The sequence below is a fragment of the Synchiropus splendidus genome, unplaced genomic scaffold (genome assembly GCF_027744825.2).
Source record: "Synchiropus splendidus isolate RoL2022-P1 unplaced genomic scaffold, RoL_Sspl_1.0 HiC_scaffold_37, whole genome shotgun sequence".
Taxonomy (NCBI): Eukaryota; Metazoa; Chordata; class Actinopteri; order Syngnathiformes; family Callionymidae; genus Synchiropus; species Synchiropus splendidus.
The window spans coordinates 284,603-300,296 of record NW_026527071.1 but is presented as its reverse complement, the minus strand read 5'-3'; the positions used below and the strand labels follow the sequence as shown (position 1 = coordinate 300,296).

General features: G+C 53.4%; 2 protein-coding genes across 3 annotated transcripts in view; one reads left to right on the top strand and one right to left on the bottom strand.

Annotated features, from left to right (window-relative positions):
- Positions 1-10,412, bottom strand: part of grin2ab (glutamate receptor, ionotropic, N-methyl D-aspartate 2A, b) — a 41,443-nt gene extending 31,031 nt beyond the window's left edge. Inside the window, exons 1-2 of one of the 2 annotated variants that reach the window (XM_053852951.1) lie at positions 10,279-10,412; positions 6,754-6,851 (exon numbers count right to left, since the gene is read on the bottom strand). The gene's annotated coding sequence lies outside the window, so the exon portion shown is untranslated. Of the gene's footprint in view, positions 1-6,753; positions 6,852-10,055; positions 10,188-10,278 lie in introns of those variants that run through there. The other variant, XM_053852952.1, reaches the window with a different exon arrangement.
- Positions 10,000-15,694, top strand: part of myo15ab (myosin XVAb) — a 40,231-nt gene continuing 34,536 nt past the window's right edge. Inside the window, exons 1-5 of the mRNA XM_053853020.1 lie at positions 10,000-10,149; positions 10,284-10,378; positions 11,624-11,690; positions 12,751-12,825; positions 12,915-15,542. Coding sequence (XP_053708995.1) covers positions 12,978-15,542 — 2,565 coding nt within the window. The 5' untranslated portion in view covers positions 10,000-10,149; positions 10,284-10,378; positions 11,624-11,690; positions 12,751-12,825; positions 12,915-12,977. The remainder of the gene's footprint in view (positions 10,150-10,283; positions 10,379-11,623; positions 11,691-12,750; positions 12,826-12,914; positions 15,543-15,694) is intronic.

Below are 15,694 nucleotides of genomic sequence, written 5' to 3'. Positions count from 1 at the left end.
TCTCTCCTTCATCCCTCCATCATCACTCATCATTCCTTCATCCCTCCATCATTCATTCATCCCTCCATCATCACTCATCTCTCTTTCAACCCCCCATCATCACTCATCTCTCCTTCATCCCTCCATCATCACTCATCCCTCCATCATCACTCATCTCTCCATCATCCCTCCATCATCACTCATCTCTCCTTCATCCCTCCATCATCACTCATCATTCCTTCATCCCTCCATCATTCATTAATCCCTCCATCATCACTCATCTCTCCTTCATCCCTCCATCATCACTCATCATTCCTTCATCCCTCCATCATTCCTTCATCCCTCCATCATCACTCATCTCTCCTTCATCCCTCCATCATCACTCATCATTCCTTCATCCCTCCATCATCCCTTCATCATCACTCATCTCTCCTTCATCCCTCCATCATCACTCATCTCTCCATCATCCCTCCATCTTCACTCATCATTCCGTCATCCCTCCATCATCACTCATCTCTCCTTCATCCCTCCATCTTCACTCATCATCCTGTCATCCCTCATCATCACTCATCATTCCTTCATCCCTCCATCATCACTCATCCCTCCATCATCACTCATCTCTCCTTCATCCCTCCATCATCACTCATCTCTCCATCATCCCTCCATCATCACTCATCTCTCCATCATCACTCATCCCTCCATCATCACTCATCTCTCCTTCATCCCTCCATCATCACTCATCTCTCCTTCATCCCTCCATCATCACTCATCATTCCTTCATCCCTCCATGATCACTCATCTCTCCTTCATCCCTCCATCATCACTCATCATTCCTTCATCCCTCCATCATCACTCATCTCTCCATCATCACTCATCTCTCCTTCATCCCTCCATCATCACTCATCATTCCTTCATCCCTCCATCATCACTCATCTCTCCTTCATCCCTCCATCATCACTCATCATTCCTTCATCCCTCCATCATCACTCATCTCTCATCATCCCTCCATCATCACTCATCTCTCCTTCATCCCTCCATCATCCCTCATCTCTCCTTCATCCCTCCATCATCCCTCCATCATCACTCATCCCTCCATCATCACTCATCTCTCCTTCATCCCTCCATCATCACTCATTTCTCCTTCATCCCTCCATCATCACTCATCTCTCCATCATCCCTCCATCATACATTCATCCCTCTTTCATCCCTCCATCATCACTCATCTCTCCATCATCCCTCATCACTCATCTCTCCATCATCACTCATCTCTCATCATCCCTCCATCATCACTCATCTCTCCTTCATCCCTCCATCATCACTCATCTCTCCTTCATCCCTCCATCATCACTCATTTCTCCTTCATCCCTCCATCATCACTCATCTCTCCATCATCCCTCCATCATACATTCATCCCTCTTTCATCCCTCCATCATCACTCATCTCTCCATCATCCCGCATCACTCATCTCTCCATCATCACTCATCTCTCTTTCATCCCTCCATCATCACTCATCTCTCCTTCATCCCTCCATCATCACTCATCATTCCTTCATCCCTCCATCATCACTCATCTCTCCATCATCCCTCCATCATCACTCATCATTCCTTCATCCCTCCATCATTCATTCATCCCTCCATCATCACTCATCTCTCCTTCATCCCTCCATCATCACTCATCATTCATTCATCCCTCCATCATCACTCATCTCTCCTTCATCCCTCCATCATCACTCATCATTCCTTCATCCCTCCATCATCACTCATCTCTCCTTCATCCCTCCATCATCACTCATCATTCCTTCATCCCTCCATCATCACTCATCTCTCTTTCATCCCTCCATCATCACTCATCTCTCCTTCATCCCTCCATCATCACTCATCCCTCCATCATCACTCATCTCTCCATCATCCCTCCATCATCCCTCATCTCTCCTTCATCCCTCCATCATCACTCATCATTCCTTCATCCCTCCATCATTCATTCATCCCTCCATCATCACTCATCTCTCCTTCATCCCTCCATCATCACTCATCATTCCTTCATCCCTCCATCATCACTCATCTCTCATCATCCCTCCATCATCACTCATTTCTCCTTCATCCCTCCATCATCACTCATCTCTCCATCATCCCTCCATCATCACTCATCTCTCCATCATCCCTCAATCATACATTCATCCCTCTTTCATCCCTCCATAATCACTCATCTCTCCATCATCACTCATCTCTCCTTCATCCCTCCATCATCACTCATCATTCCTTCATCCCTCCTTCATCCCTCATCTCTCCATCATCACTCATCATTCCTTCATCCCTCCATCATTCATTCATCCCTCCATCATCACTCATCTCTCCTTCATCCCTCCATCATCACTCATCATTCCTTCATCCCTCCATCATTCATTCATCCCTCCATCATTCATTCATCCCTCCATCATCACTCATCTCTCCTTCATCCCTCCATCATCACTCATCATTCATTCATCCCTCCATCATCACTCATCTCTCCATCATCCCTCCATCATCACTCATCATTCCTTCATTCCTCCATCATTCATTCATCCCTCCTTCATCACTTCTCCATCTCTCTCATGTCTCCTGTAACAGCCCCTCATCTCTCCTCCCTCCCTCTACACTTCACTATCACTCTCATCTCTCCTCCATCCCTCCATGAGAAGTGTGGCGTCACGGAGTGAAAACTCTCCTCTGTGAAGTGTAATCAGCAGAAACGTCCTGAGGGAGACCACAGGCTCCGCCTCCCTTCCCCTTTCACCCGGGCCTCGCCTGGCTCCCCCGAGTGTTGTGGAGTCCCATTGCAGACAGATGGGGGTGAGTGTGTGTGTGGGGGGGGGGGACTCCTCCACCTGTTGCCGCTCCAACAGACGCTTACGTAACAAGGACCCAGAGGAGCGGCAGAGGCGGGACGTTCCACTTACTGTTGAGGAATCTTTCCTGGGGAGTGAAGAGCTTTGTCCTCCCCAACTGACTCTGTGGGGACGGACACATCCGAGGACATGCGGCCCAGAACTGCCGAGCTCCTCTCCGGATCTGCTCCTACGACGCCCTCTATTTTTAAACACGAGTGTCTGAGAGAAGCAGGTCGGCCCACTCCGACACGTGACCCGGAGGACCTGCTTCTGCCGACCCGACTCACCCTCTCTACGAGTCTTTAGGTAAACACCGCCAATTGAGTCCAACCCACCCTAGCTGCTTCACGCCTGACTCGGTCCGTCTGAACTGCAGCTCGGAACTGAAGCGTGAAACGATCTTTGTGACTCGCGCCTGCGACAGGAGAGTGACTCGACATTGACTCGACGCCGACGCCTCTGTGACTAGACAGTCACTGGAGTGCGACTCAACAGTGACTCGAGTGACTTGTGTGACTGGGGGGCGAGGCGGGGTCAACAGGGAAGTCCGAACTCTGGGCCCAGAGACAGAACCTTCCGGTGATTTGTGAAAAACGAAGCGATGGCAGAGGGAAGTAAGTAAAACGCAGGAAGCCATGAATGTGGGTGAAGTTTGGTTTCCATGGTGACGACTTGATGATGTCGCAGCCACTAGAACTGTGAACGTACAGTCTGTGGTGCCTGAGATCTTCTGCAGGACTCCACAGTTCTCATCCACTAGCAGCCGCCTGACCTGATGACTCGGACCCGGGACGTGTGTGTCCTGCTGCTGCGGAAGCCTTTCCTCCTCATTATCGCTTTCGTGAGATGAGTGGGGCCCAAACTTTTCAGTGGTTTCCATGACAACGGCCCCGACGGCTCACTTCAAAGGACGTTGACTGCTTGTTTGTGGATCCACAGACGCGAAGTGGACCTGGACCCAACACTCGAAACACGGACTGGGCAGGGTCTGCGCCCTCTACAGGACGCCCAAGTCACATGTTCTGTAACCAAAGAAAACATGGACGTACGAAGCTTCTAGACAGCAGCCAGTCACATGACAGGAATGTTTGATCGAGTATAGCGAAACCTTTATCCAGACAAGGGTTTAAGGACGTGTCCCCACAGCAGAGGCACATTAGCATTGCTAAACAGATAGTGGGCGGAGCAGCGACATGAAGGAACCTGAGGAGACGGTGTCAAAACAAGCGAGGAAAACCTGGACGTCCTGAGGTTTGACGCGGTGGAATCGTCCTTGTCGAGTCCCCCGAGAGGACGACCTGCCATGAGCCTCTGTCCTCGGCTCACGCGGCACAGATGCATGGCACGCCTGACCCGGCCCTCCCCAGCACCACCGCTCATCCATTCACGTTTGCTGCGTGATGGGTGATTACTTCTCATCAGACACTGATCACTGCGAAAAGTTCACGCCAAATCAATTAGCGGAGCGTGGCGTCAGCGGACACAAGCACCCAGTTGGCGGGAAAAGGTCAGTCGATTCTCTAATAATGAGAGTCAAAGTTGGCCCTGACGGAACGCTGCGTTCGGACTTCAACACGGTCAGGACTCACCTTGGCAGCGGCGCCTGCAGCGCCCCCTGCTGGCCACTTCCTCGGGCCCCGTGGCCCCAGCTGCATCTCTCCTTCCTTCCTGACGTGACAGCCCACGGTTCCACCGGCGCCTTCGTCTCCAGGTCTTTATTCCACCCGTCTCCTCACGAGCAGCATCGCAGACGAGGAGGACGAGGGGCAGCAGCCCGCTCACCAGAGTGTTCAGATCATTATTCTCCTTCTCCTTGTGAGCTCAAATTTGACCCCAAACTGGTGAACCGGGCTTCTGCTGCCCTTTACAGACTCCGAGTCACAGTCTCAGAGCTGGGACTCCTGCTTCTTTTTAATGCGGAGCAAATGTCAGCGGCGTGTTGCTGCTTCTTCAGCTGCCAACCGCTTCCACCCACCAGGACCTGGTGGACACCAGCCTCCAGCTCCCGGTCTGTGGCTTCAGACGGCCGGAGGAGGTCGTGGACAGATTCTGACATCACAACTGTGCTCCAGGACCAGTGGTTGGAGAAGCTCCTGGAGTGTAGCTGCTCCTGTCTGCTTGGAGGAACCACCTTCATCACTCAGCCTTCACAGGGTCTTCAGGAGAACCGGAGTCCCTCTCACTCACAAACACACCTCCTCCTCTCTGAGGACCAAAGAACCGCAGTAAAGAAGCGGTGCTGGCGCAGTGTTGGAGGCATCATCCATCCCATGATCCTTCGTGGCTTCCTGAACGCTCAGTCCTGATGACGTCATCACCTTCTGTAGAAGCAGGTCCATGTATGGAGGAGGCTGATTTCTCCTGAGTGATGACCAGCGTCACTCGATGTTGAGGCTTCACCTGCCCACCCTGGAGATCAGAGCGAGGTCAAGCCGCACATGGTCACACGCTGCTTTGCCAGAGGAGCGAGCAGCGAAGCCCAGCTGGATCCAGGAGGAGCACGTCATCATCTGTTCCCACGTCTATCGTGTCACGGCCGCATCCCGCTCACGTGGCCTCCTGGGCCGAGGTGGCATCGACCCGAACGACCCATCCCGTCCGTGCGATGAGGACAGTAGGCTGAGGGCACATGAGCGAGACGCGGGCAGGAGCCGCAGAGTGGTCACATGCTCAACTCGGCCTCTCCAGGCTCAGCATCAGAGGAGGTGGTGTGAGACCTGGTGGGCTGCAGCGGATTCAGGTCCAGCTCAGCCTCTGACCAGGCTCACTGGAAGCAGGCAGCTGCGGAGAGAGCGCGGCAGCCTCTCTGCTCTCAGTGAGGTATTTTTAGTTTCCCCTCCAGCTCTGAGTGCGCCGCTCTCTCTCGGGTGTCAAGATGTGCTCACCAGCGAGCAGGATTTGCACCGGCAGACCGGGGTCTGTGACGGGCCGAGCGGCAAAGCCACTTTCCACCCTCATCACTTCAGTCGCATTCCTGAGCCAGAGTGAGACACCTCTCCGATTTGGACGTGGAGGTGCAGGTGAAAAGGTCTGAAATGAAAATTTAACTGCAGTGAATTCACTCATTCATTATTCAGCCACTGCTCCACCGCGCCAGCAGCGTGAAGGTCGCAGCTCTTGTGACTTGTGACGAGCATCAGGCTTTGAATGTGCCACTCTGGTACTGGAGGCACCTGGTCCTCCTTGGTTCGGTCTCCTCAGGCAGACACGCCCACCTCCCCGGCGAGTCCCGACTCAGATGACCTGAAGTGACCTCACGCGCTCACTTTAGTCAAGAGACGGCAGAGCACTACCTGAGCCGGACACCAGGGGGCGAGCACTTAGCCGCTTCCTGCGGCAGCGGCAGACGGAGCATCTCCGAGTCGACTCAAAGTGTTTTGTGACATGAAAAGTGCTGGTGAGTGTTTTAGCCGAGAGCGTTCTGTGAGTCACAGAAGGACAAAGAGAGAGTTTGTTCCGGAACACTGACGCGCACTGAAATATTCAGGATGGTTCCCCTGTAGCACGCGACCGCACGTCAGCCTGCTCTGGATCATGACCGGCAGAGCTGTCAATCAAACTGGCTGCTCAGAAGCAGAACTTTGACTCCGGCGCTCCGGCATCTCCGGGCTGGCACACACACGCCGTGTCACTGGTGGTGGAGTCGTGTGGCTGGAGCGGCGTCCCAGCGCCCCGGGGCGGCGTGAGGGCACCAGCGTGGCTCCGGATGTCGCACGCAGAGAAGGTCCCTCAGCGCCACAGCCACGATGCTCCCTCACCCCGTCCCACCTGGCCCAGAGCCTGGAGCTCCAGCTAGCGCTGGAGGAGGTCAAGCCGCGGCAGTGGTCAGTGGGCGCTGCGCCGCGCCGCGCTGTTCCCAACACCGGACAAGTTGAAGACCCCCAGAGAAGGAACAGTCCAAGACTCACCCTGGCGAAGAAGCCGTTGTGCAGCCAGCCTGAGGGAGAAGATGCAACCCAGTTAGCAGGAAAGTGGGCACGGCCAGCAAACAGGACTCCATCATGGCCTGCCAACACACACAAGAGACCCGCGTCAAACTCAGCTGTCAAACAACATCGTAGACTCTGACCTGGTGTTTACATCGCCGCCGGCGCGTTGCTAACTACTGGTCAGGGTTAGCAACATGGAGCACGCATGCACGCACGCACACAGCCGTGTGAGGAGCCCCGCCCCCTCGTCGGACCCTCCAAGGCCGAGCTGCTGCTCCAGGCTTAACCTTTACACAGTGGCAGGAATCTCCAGCTGGATGGAACACACCTCCTGCTGGAGCCAGTCATTTTTCAGAAGCTTCCTGTTTGAAGCAGGATCCACGGCTCCAGAGCGTGACCACGATGTGTCAGTCAAACATGTGACCTGTTCTCATGTCCACCCATGGCTTGACCTTCCAGGAGCTTCCTGGAGGAGAGAAGGCTCCTGTGGGTGCCGCACTGAAGCGGAGCTGAAGCGGAGCAGCCAGGCTGCCACAGGAGGGCGGAGCGGGCCGTCCAGCGCCGCTCCGTCTTGCTCAGCTGTGAACTACAGAGGGGGCCGGCTCGGACTTCAGCGCTTGAATAATTATCCTGCGGCTGAGGAGGTTAGTTCCCAACACTCAGGATGAGCGCACTCATCCGTCAGACTGGGCTCCACAGCCTCACCGCGTCCAGCGCGACTGGAGAGACGCAGCAGGAGAGCACTGTGGTCCAGACGCCCGTCTGGCTCCGAAGCAACTCAACGGAGCGCAGGCACCCATGAACCCACATCCCGGTTGTTCGGCTCCGGAGTGTGGTCAGGTGTGACCAGGTGTGACCGGAGTCGGAGATGAGTCAGAAGTTTGGGCCTCCACTGTATTTATAGAGCACTTACCCTGCTCAGGTGCAGTCATGTCTGAGTCTGGGGAAGAGTTGTCCTCACGCTCCAGCGACTGTCCGTCCAAGAATAACTCACCTGCAGACACCCGTGTCTCTGGAGACCCGGTGGACACGGAGTCATGGGAGTCACAGCGGTGGGTCTGCTGGGGCTTCTTCCCACTGCACGTGCGACTGAGACGGGGCAGCGTTGGTGAGGAACTGAATACAAGTTCAGCTCATTTGGTTTGAGTGAGGTGACTCTCCTCCTCCTCCTCCTCCGCTCAAATATTAGCACTCGTCCTCCAGAAGCGCTGACTCCAAGTTTATATAAGAACATTGGATGGGCTTCGACCTTGCAGGTCAGCTCCAAGTCCACCGTATAGACAGCGAGGCGTGTCCTGAATCTCAATGGCCAGTAACAGCATTAGTCTGACACTCATGGAAACAGCTCATCTGAGGGTCGGCTCTGCAGACCACACCATCTCCACCACCTTGGAAGATCGTCGCTGAAACGCCTTGCGCAGGCCCAGAGCACCTTTTTGTGTTGAAGAATCCCAGAAATCTTCACCTGAGGAGCCGAGCGACCGAGCCTCAGACTGAAGCGCACTTCCCGCTCCCTGAGCGCTGAGAGCAGCTCCTGACCGTGCGACTCGCTGCAGCTCCATCCTCCAGGTGGAGTTTAAAGATGAGGATCCACTCTCACCGTGACAGATGGACTGTGTGTGGTCCTGCTGACCTGCTCCGACCTTCCTGACCGTCTTCAGTGTCACCCCCTGACCTCGGAGCAGATGCTGCACTCACCACGCCGCAGCCCTCCGCTGCCCGGTCCTGGCACGCTCCTGGGTCATCGCTAATCTGAGTTTCTCCTGCAGCTGTCGTCACAACTCTATGTTCTATTGCAGTAGGAAGGTGGAGTGCAGCTGCAGGCGCTGCCCCGATGCTGCGCCATGATTCAGCGCTCTCCAGACATGTCAGCTATTATAGATATTCACTGTTTCAGGGCCCCAAGTGACCCTGCAAGGAAGAGCGGCGTCCAGTTGTTACTGTGAGCAGGAAACGCTCCAGATAACATCAGTCTGTCTCCTGAGGCCGCAGCAAGCGTCCCTGATGATGATGACGATGATGATGATGGTGGTGGTGGTGGTGTTGGCGTTCATCATGACGAGTCTCCACCCAGTGGCAGAGGTGACGATGGCACTGCTGGAGCCATCATGATCCCAGTTCTGAGGGCTGGCGCTGCCCCACTGAGTGAGGAACCTTCAGTGGCTCTGCTCAGTCTGGAGCCGCAGACGTGCGTGGTTGGTTTGCGCCGAGCTAAAAATAGAGCGAGTGCAGCCAAAGGCTTGTCTCCACTTTTGCTATCTCTTCACCTCAGTGCTCAGCAGCAGCAACGTGACTCCTCGGCAGGTTCGGTATTATCACCAGGAACTGTCTCCTCGACATCCATCAGCCGCTCCTGCACCGACATGCTGAATCATTTAGCTTGGTGTCTCACTCGGCAGCCCAGAACTGCAGCAGCAGGGAAGTCGGAATCCTCATCACAGCGCCCCCAGCAGTCAGGGAACAAAACACGACCATTCAAACAAAAGACTTCGAAAATCTACAGCAGGCCTGGCCAAGCCGCGGCTCCCGGGTCGCACGCGGCTCATTTGGTGAAACCAAATGAGCCACCAAACTGGCTGCTGTTGAGAGGATGGCTTATACAGGAAATAAGAGGAAAAAGCAAGAGCTCTTCTGGCGAAATCTCAAAGACTTTAACTTGCGTTTAACTTGGAAACATGAACAATAAACCTCGGCACACCTTCAATGGCGATGCCACGTTATTGGTGGCAGGAGCCACGTCCCAACATAGAGGAGTCAAGTCACATTTCTATCTGCGCCGCTTGACATTTCCAGGAGGATCAGGATCAAATGGAGGGGTTTGGAAAAGACATGCTATACTGAGTCAGGTGAGCAGCTGCTCAGGTGAAGCCTCACAGCCTGACGGGCTCTGCTCAGCAGCACAGTGGGGCTCCGAGCCTCGGACGGGTGCGCCAGGCCTGGTCTACAGAAACGACTACTTTAAAAAATGAAGACGAATAGCTCTTCATCACCTGCCACTAAAGGGAAAGCAACCACGACGGGAAATATAGCAGTGGAGCCATGAGCTAACATGCTAGCTACACATTCATGAGAATGACTGGGTATATTTGAAGGCACTAATACAGTGTTTTCTAAACATCACACTTTGGACAAAGAGGGGGTGATGACGCCGCGAAACGGCACCCTGAGGGCCACAGCAGATGATTGACAGATGTCAAGTGTCGCGCGCTGCAAACGACTCGTCGGCATTTGTCGTGAATGTTCGGCGTTGTTTCGGCGGGAAAGAGGCGCCCGGGCGGTACCTCGGTCACTTCACGGCTTTTCACGCTGCGGGTCAACAACCCGTGGCTCCGGTGCGGTCCGTGCAAGACGAAGAGGACGGAACCAGCGCCTGAGGTGAGTTCGGCGAACTCCTCCGTGCCAGTCAGTTGGCCGACTATGCTAAGCTAGCCGGCGGCTAACGGCACTGACGGAGTGGTGTCCTCCAACTGCGTTCTAAAGAAAAGCTCCTGATTTCACACTCACCTCAGCGCGCTGGTGACCGGAGCCACCCGCAGGGAGCAGCTGTCGTGACGTCTTCCTCCCGCCGTTACAGCTCCGGGCTCCGCTGACGTCAACGCCTCAGGTGTGTGCGCGCGCGCACCTCTCTGTCCCACCATGAAACTTCACTCTTCTTCCATGAGCCGGTTCCTGCACCGCCACAGGTCCGTGAACCTGCCGAGCTGTTGCTGCAGGTGATGCGCTGCACCGCTAGATAGCAGCAGACTGCTGCGTGTGTGCGCGCGTGTGTGCGTGTGTGCCTTCTCCGGGGCCCAATTCGCGGAAACACACCTCCTTGTGGCGACCTTTCCCTGGACCCCATAAGTGAGCCTCTCTTTGAGGGTTCAGAATAAGTGGGTTGCAGTTGGGTTCCATGTGACGAGGGGGCGAGGCCGGGGGAAGGGTGATGGCCGGGGGGCGGGGGGGCGATCTCGCAGCTTTACCGGATCCACCTCCGTCCTCAGTCTCTGGGACAGGGCTCCCAGTTTCCCTGCTTCTGCCTGATCCACTTCAGACTGCATGGAAGACTGGTGGGCATTCGCCAGCAGAAATCTCTCCAATGTGGCGACAAGTCAGAGCGCTTCACGTTTCATCTGGCTTCAAAGCCAGGCGCTTCAGAGAGGTAACGGCAGGAGAGAGCGTCCGTGGAGCCGCCTGGTGACTCTGACGCTGTTGGTCGTGATCAGATGCACTCACGCCGTGAGAGCAAAGATCAGGATCTGGCAACCTGACACCTAACCTGGCAACCCGACCCCCGTGGCCGCGGCATCATCTGCTGGCTGCCACTAATAATCACAGAGCTGTCATTGATCCTGCGAGGACGTGGCTCCTGTGATCACTTCCCCGGGGGCAGACTTCATGTTTCCTGAGTGGCTGCGTCGTCTGCTGCAGCGCTCGCCTGCGTCACTGGTCTTCACACACCGTGCGCCGTGATAAGAGTGTGTTAGTCAGAGGCCTCACTGAGACTCGTATCGAGGACTTGATTTCATCCCTCTGACAATCGGCCTTATCTTTGGCATCCACACACACACACGCAGGCTTGTCCTCCCCTCCTCCTTCCGTCTCTTTCTTTGGCTACCAGCCTCTTTTATTATTAATGCCCCGCCCCTCGGCAGCCCTGGTGGGCTCCTGTTTCACCTGTAGAGCCAGATGACAAGTTAAGACTCCTTCTACCACCTGACACCAGGAATCCTCGAGCAAGTGCCTCTGCATGTGCCACGGTGCGCAACAAGCTTGCACACATTCGTCTCTTCACACGCAGCGTGGGAGTGAGAGGACGCCGCCGCCAGTCGCTGTGTGACCCGCACTTTTCACCTCCTGTCATTTTTAGGACGTCCAGGTTGAAGACTGCAGGTGTCCCGGCGACGCGACGGTGCTGGTTGCCATCGGATGAGGAGGTGACTATGACGTGATGGAATTGTGGCAGCATGTGGGTGAAGCTTTTAGGTGCTGGTCTAGTTCCTGCTTTAGTCATGAGTGAGAAAAGTTTGGATGTGTGGACGCTCAGCCCGAGCCTGTCGCCTCCTGTGCTCACCACGCTCACCGTCTTGTTTGGGCTGCCGTCGCCGCCCGGGAACCTCCGCCGAGCTGCTCCTCGTCTCGGCATGCTGGGAAGACTGCTGCCTTCCAGAACTGTGGAGCCTGCAGCCTTTTCCTTTAACAACACCAGTCAGTCAGTTGAGCAGAATCAATACATATTGACTGTGCACCGATGTTGTGTTTTGGAGAGTCAACTGTCCTCAGTGCAGCTCAGTGCTGCAGCTCTGCCGGTCCTTCAAAAGACTCCCCAACACATTTGAATCTAGTCAGCTTGGAACAGACTACTTTTTCAACGGTTTTTCAGTATTATTTTGACATGTCTTTTATGGAAAGAAAGTTGCAAAAGCTTTGAGCGGCAGATGAAGACATGCTGCATCAGGTGTCACTGTCCTTCACACTGAGAGCCCTTCCCGCTCGGGCCGAGTCACGTGGCATCTTTTCTTTTTCCAAACATTTCTTTATTTAGTTACAAAAACAACGATCAATACAACATACTAATGGATTATCAAAAGAATATCCCAAAACAAAAAATTAGAAAAAAAAAACAGAGCATGAAAATACATCTCTCCTGGATGAAGTTTATTGTAAGTAAACACACTCTTCTACGGGGACTCGTCCATCCCACCGTATTCAAGAAAGTCTAAAATCCCGAACCAGGCCAGACCTTTCCTTGTCAATTGCATTCCATTCGTAACATTTTCCAGATCTTGAGCTGCAGCTCTATCTCGCACTGGCACTATCTTGCTGCTTGCAAGGTGCGGTTCAATTCAGAAGACAGTGTCCCCCCAGCAACAGGCTCGCACATAAACCAAGCGTCTTTGGCTTCTGCACTTTTCCACTTGTTTTGTGATGGATGTCGCACAGTTCTTGTTTCTCTCCTGATGTTTTTTTTTTATTCTTGTCTTTGCATCACAACAGGAGCCTCCATGGGGACCAAGTCCAGGAGGTCAAGATCATATCTGGCCAGGTGGACCTGTGGCCCTCAAAAGTGTAGTAAGATTCAGAAAATTTTAAGTTGACCTCATTGTCCGGTTTGGATCTTCTGCTGGATTGCAACTTAAAATGTGGCACCGTCCCCACAGATTTACGACACTGAAAGGAGGAGTGAGGAGCAGGGCATGCTCTGCACTTAGCTGCTTTTCATAATGCCAGGCAAGAAGGACGCAAAGAAGGACACCAAGAAAGGTGCAAAACCTGAACCAGAGAAGAAAAAAGAGGATGAAAAGAAGGGAAAGGAAGATAAAAAAGCAGGGAAAGACGACAAAAAAGCTGCCAAAGATGACAAGAAAGGTGGCAAAGATGACAAGAAGGGTGTTAAGGATGAAAAGAAAGGAGGGAAGAAAGGTAAGGAAGAACCAAAGGGAAAAGATGATGGTAAGAAAGGAAAAGACAAGGGGAAAGGAAAGAAGGTAGAATCAGAGGAGGACGATGAAGACCTGTTGAGTGAGGAAGAGGAGGAAGAGCTGAGCGAAGAGGAGGAGGACTCAGATGATGATCCCAGAGGGAAGAAACGGGGAGGAAGAGGAGGCAGGGATAAAAGAGGGAGGGGGTCTCGCCACGTGGAGGACTCTGACGAAGATGAGGATGAAGATGAGGAAGAAGAGGATGACGAAGAGGACGAAGAGGCTGGCCACAAAGCTAAAGGCAAATCTAAAGACGGCCACCACCATAAAGGCGGGAGGTCCGACGCCAAGAAGAAAGCCAAGAAAAAAGAGGAGGGGGCCGCACCCATCAAGGAGATCCCCAAGAGAGGGCTGAAGAACATGTCCAGGATGTTCATGAAGTTTTCCGGATTCAAGAGGCGACGAAACAGCAGGAAGAAGCTCAAAAGCACGTCTCGGTTGTTTCTGGGCTTGGGAAAGAGAAAGTTCCGGCTAGCACGGAAGAAACGTCGCAAGTCCATGTTAAAGAACACGTCTCGGTTCATGATGAGATTCAAGGCCAGCAAGAAGAAGAAGAAGGAGAAAGAGGCCAAAGAAAAACAAAACGATGGAAAGAAACCAACATATATGCTGCTCCGTCTTGGAGGAGGAGGAGGAGGGGACGCTGCCCATAAGAAAGGGGGATTTTTCAAAGGGTTGTTTGGGAAGAAGGATGGCACGGATTCTGGAAACGGCCTGAAGAATCGAAGTGTGCTGCTGGGTAGAGTCGCAGCGGCAACCAACTGGCTGACCAAACGTTTCCTGACCTCTAAAATGCAAGGAAAAGCGGGATATCGCGGATGGGATGATCGTAGAGACCATGGGCGCCAGGGCAGCTCCAGGCGTCATCTCCACGGTTATTACAACAATGCCTATGAGCACGGGGAGGATCCTTATGGATATGATCCGCAACATCTCGTCCAGCATGGCTACGGCCAATTCATCGATGGCTACAGCGCTTACGATGAAGACGGCGCCGCGTACGGAGCCCAGGGTCAGTACGATTACTATGACAACGGAGCAGACTTCCAGGACTTGGGTTACTATGAAGGCGAAGGAGTCTATGACCCCAACGTGGAGTATTTGGATGATGGCGTTTACGATCATGGCATGATGGAGAACTACGATCCCGATGCTCAGCCGTACTACAGCAACCATGAGGCTGATTATTATGGTTACCAGGAACAAGCCATGGCCTTGTATGGGGACGAGCGTCTGGACTACTACGCCCAAATGGGTGACAACCATATGTATGGAGCAGAGTTTGATGGATTTCATGGAGCTCAGGCTCAAGACTACCTCACCAGCCGAGGGGTGTATGTCGATGGACAGGGTGGTTACTATAGCAACGCCCAGGTAGGTTTATACAACAGTGATCCAACGATGCAGGCTGAAGTCCCGCTGGACAATCCACTTCAATATGCAGACGGTGGTTTGGCGTACCTGGACTACAGCTCCCAGCAGACTGTGGCTTTCCCACAAGGAGGTCAGCAGGAATTTGGATTTAGTGCTCTGGGCACTTATGGGCAGCAATTCTCTGACCAGATGGACCAATATACCGAAGATGTTAGTGAGGTCCAGGGTGGCGACATCACATTCAGAGTCCCTCGACCCCAAGTGCGACTGTTTGGAAAAGAACGGCTAGATGTTCCTCTGCCCCCTCCACCGACCCTGCCACCAGATCCTGAGTTTGAGGACATGTCAGAGATCCAATATGAAGACCAGATACCTCTTGCACCAGGTCACCTTGGTTCTGCGGTGTCACCCCAACAACAAATGATGTCACCCCAACAATCAATGATGTCACCCCAACAACAATTGATGTCACCCCAACAACAATTGTTGTCACCCCAACAACCAATGATGTCACCCCAACAACCAATGATGTCACCCCAACAACAATTGTTGTCACCCCAACAACAATTGTTGTCACCCCAACAACAAATGATGTCACTCCAACAACAAATGATGTCACCCCAACAACAAATGATGTCACCCCAACAACCAATGATGTCACCCCAACAACCAATGATGTCACCCCAACAACAATTGTTGTCACCCCAACAACAATTGTTGCCACTCCAACAACAAATGATGTCACCCCAACAACAAATGATGTCACCCCAACAACCAATGATGCTGTCTCCTGAAGATGAGGCTGCGATGATCTCACCACAGCATCAGATGATGTTGCAACAAGAACAATTGATGCCCCCACCGCAGATGATGAGGCAGCAAGTCATGGCTGCCCAAGCCCAGGTGTTCCCCCCAGAAATGCTGACATCACAGGTAATCTCCTCCTTGTTTTGACTGCTAGTGTTCCGCGAGCAGCTTCTCTAGACCCACAGATTTCCTCCATGGCTGGCTTGTCATGTTGACGTACCTGATATCCTAGAGACGGTGGAGGCTTTGAAACTTTGGGTCTGCTGAAACGCACTGAA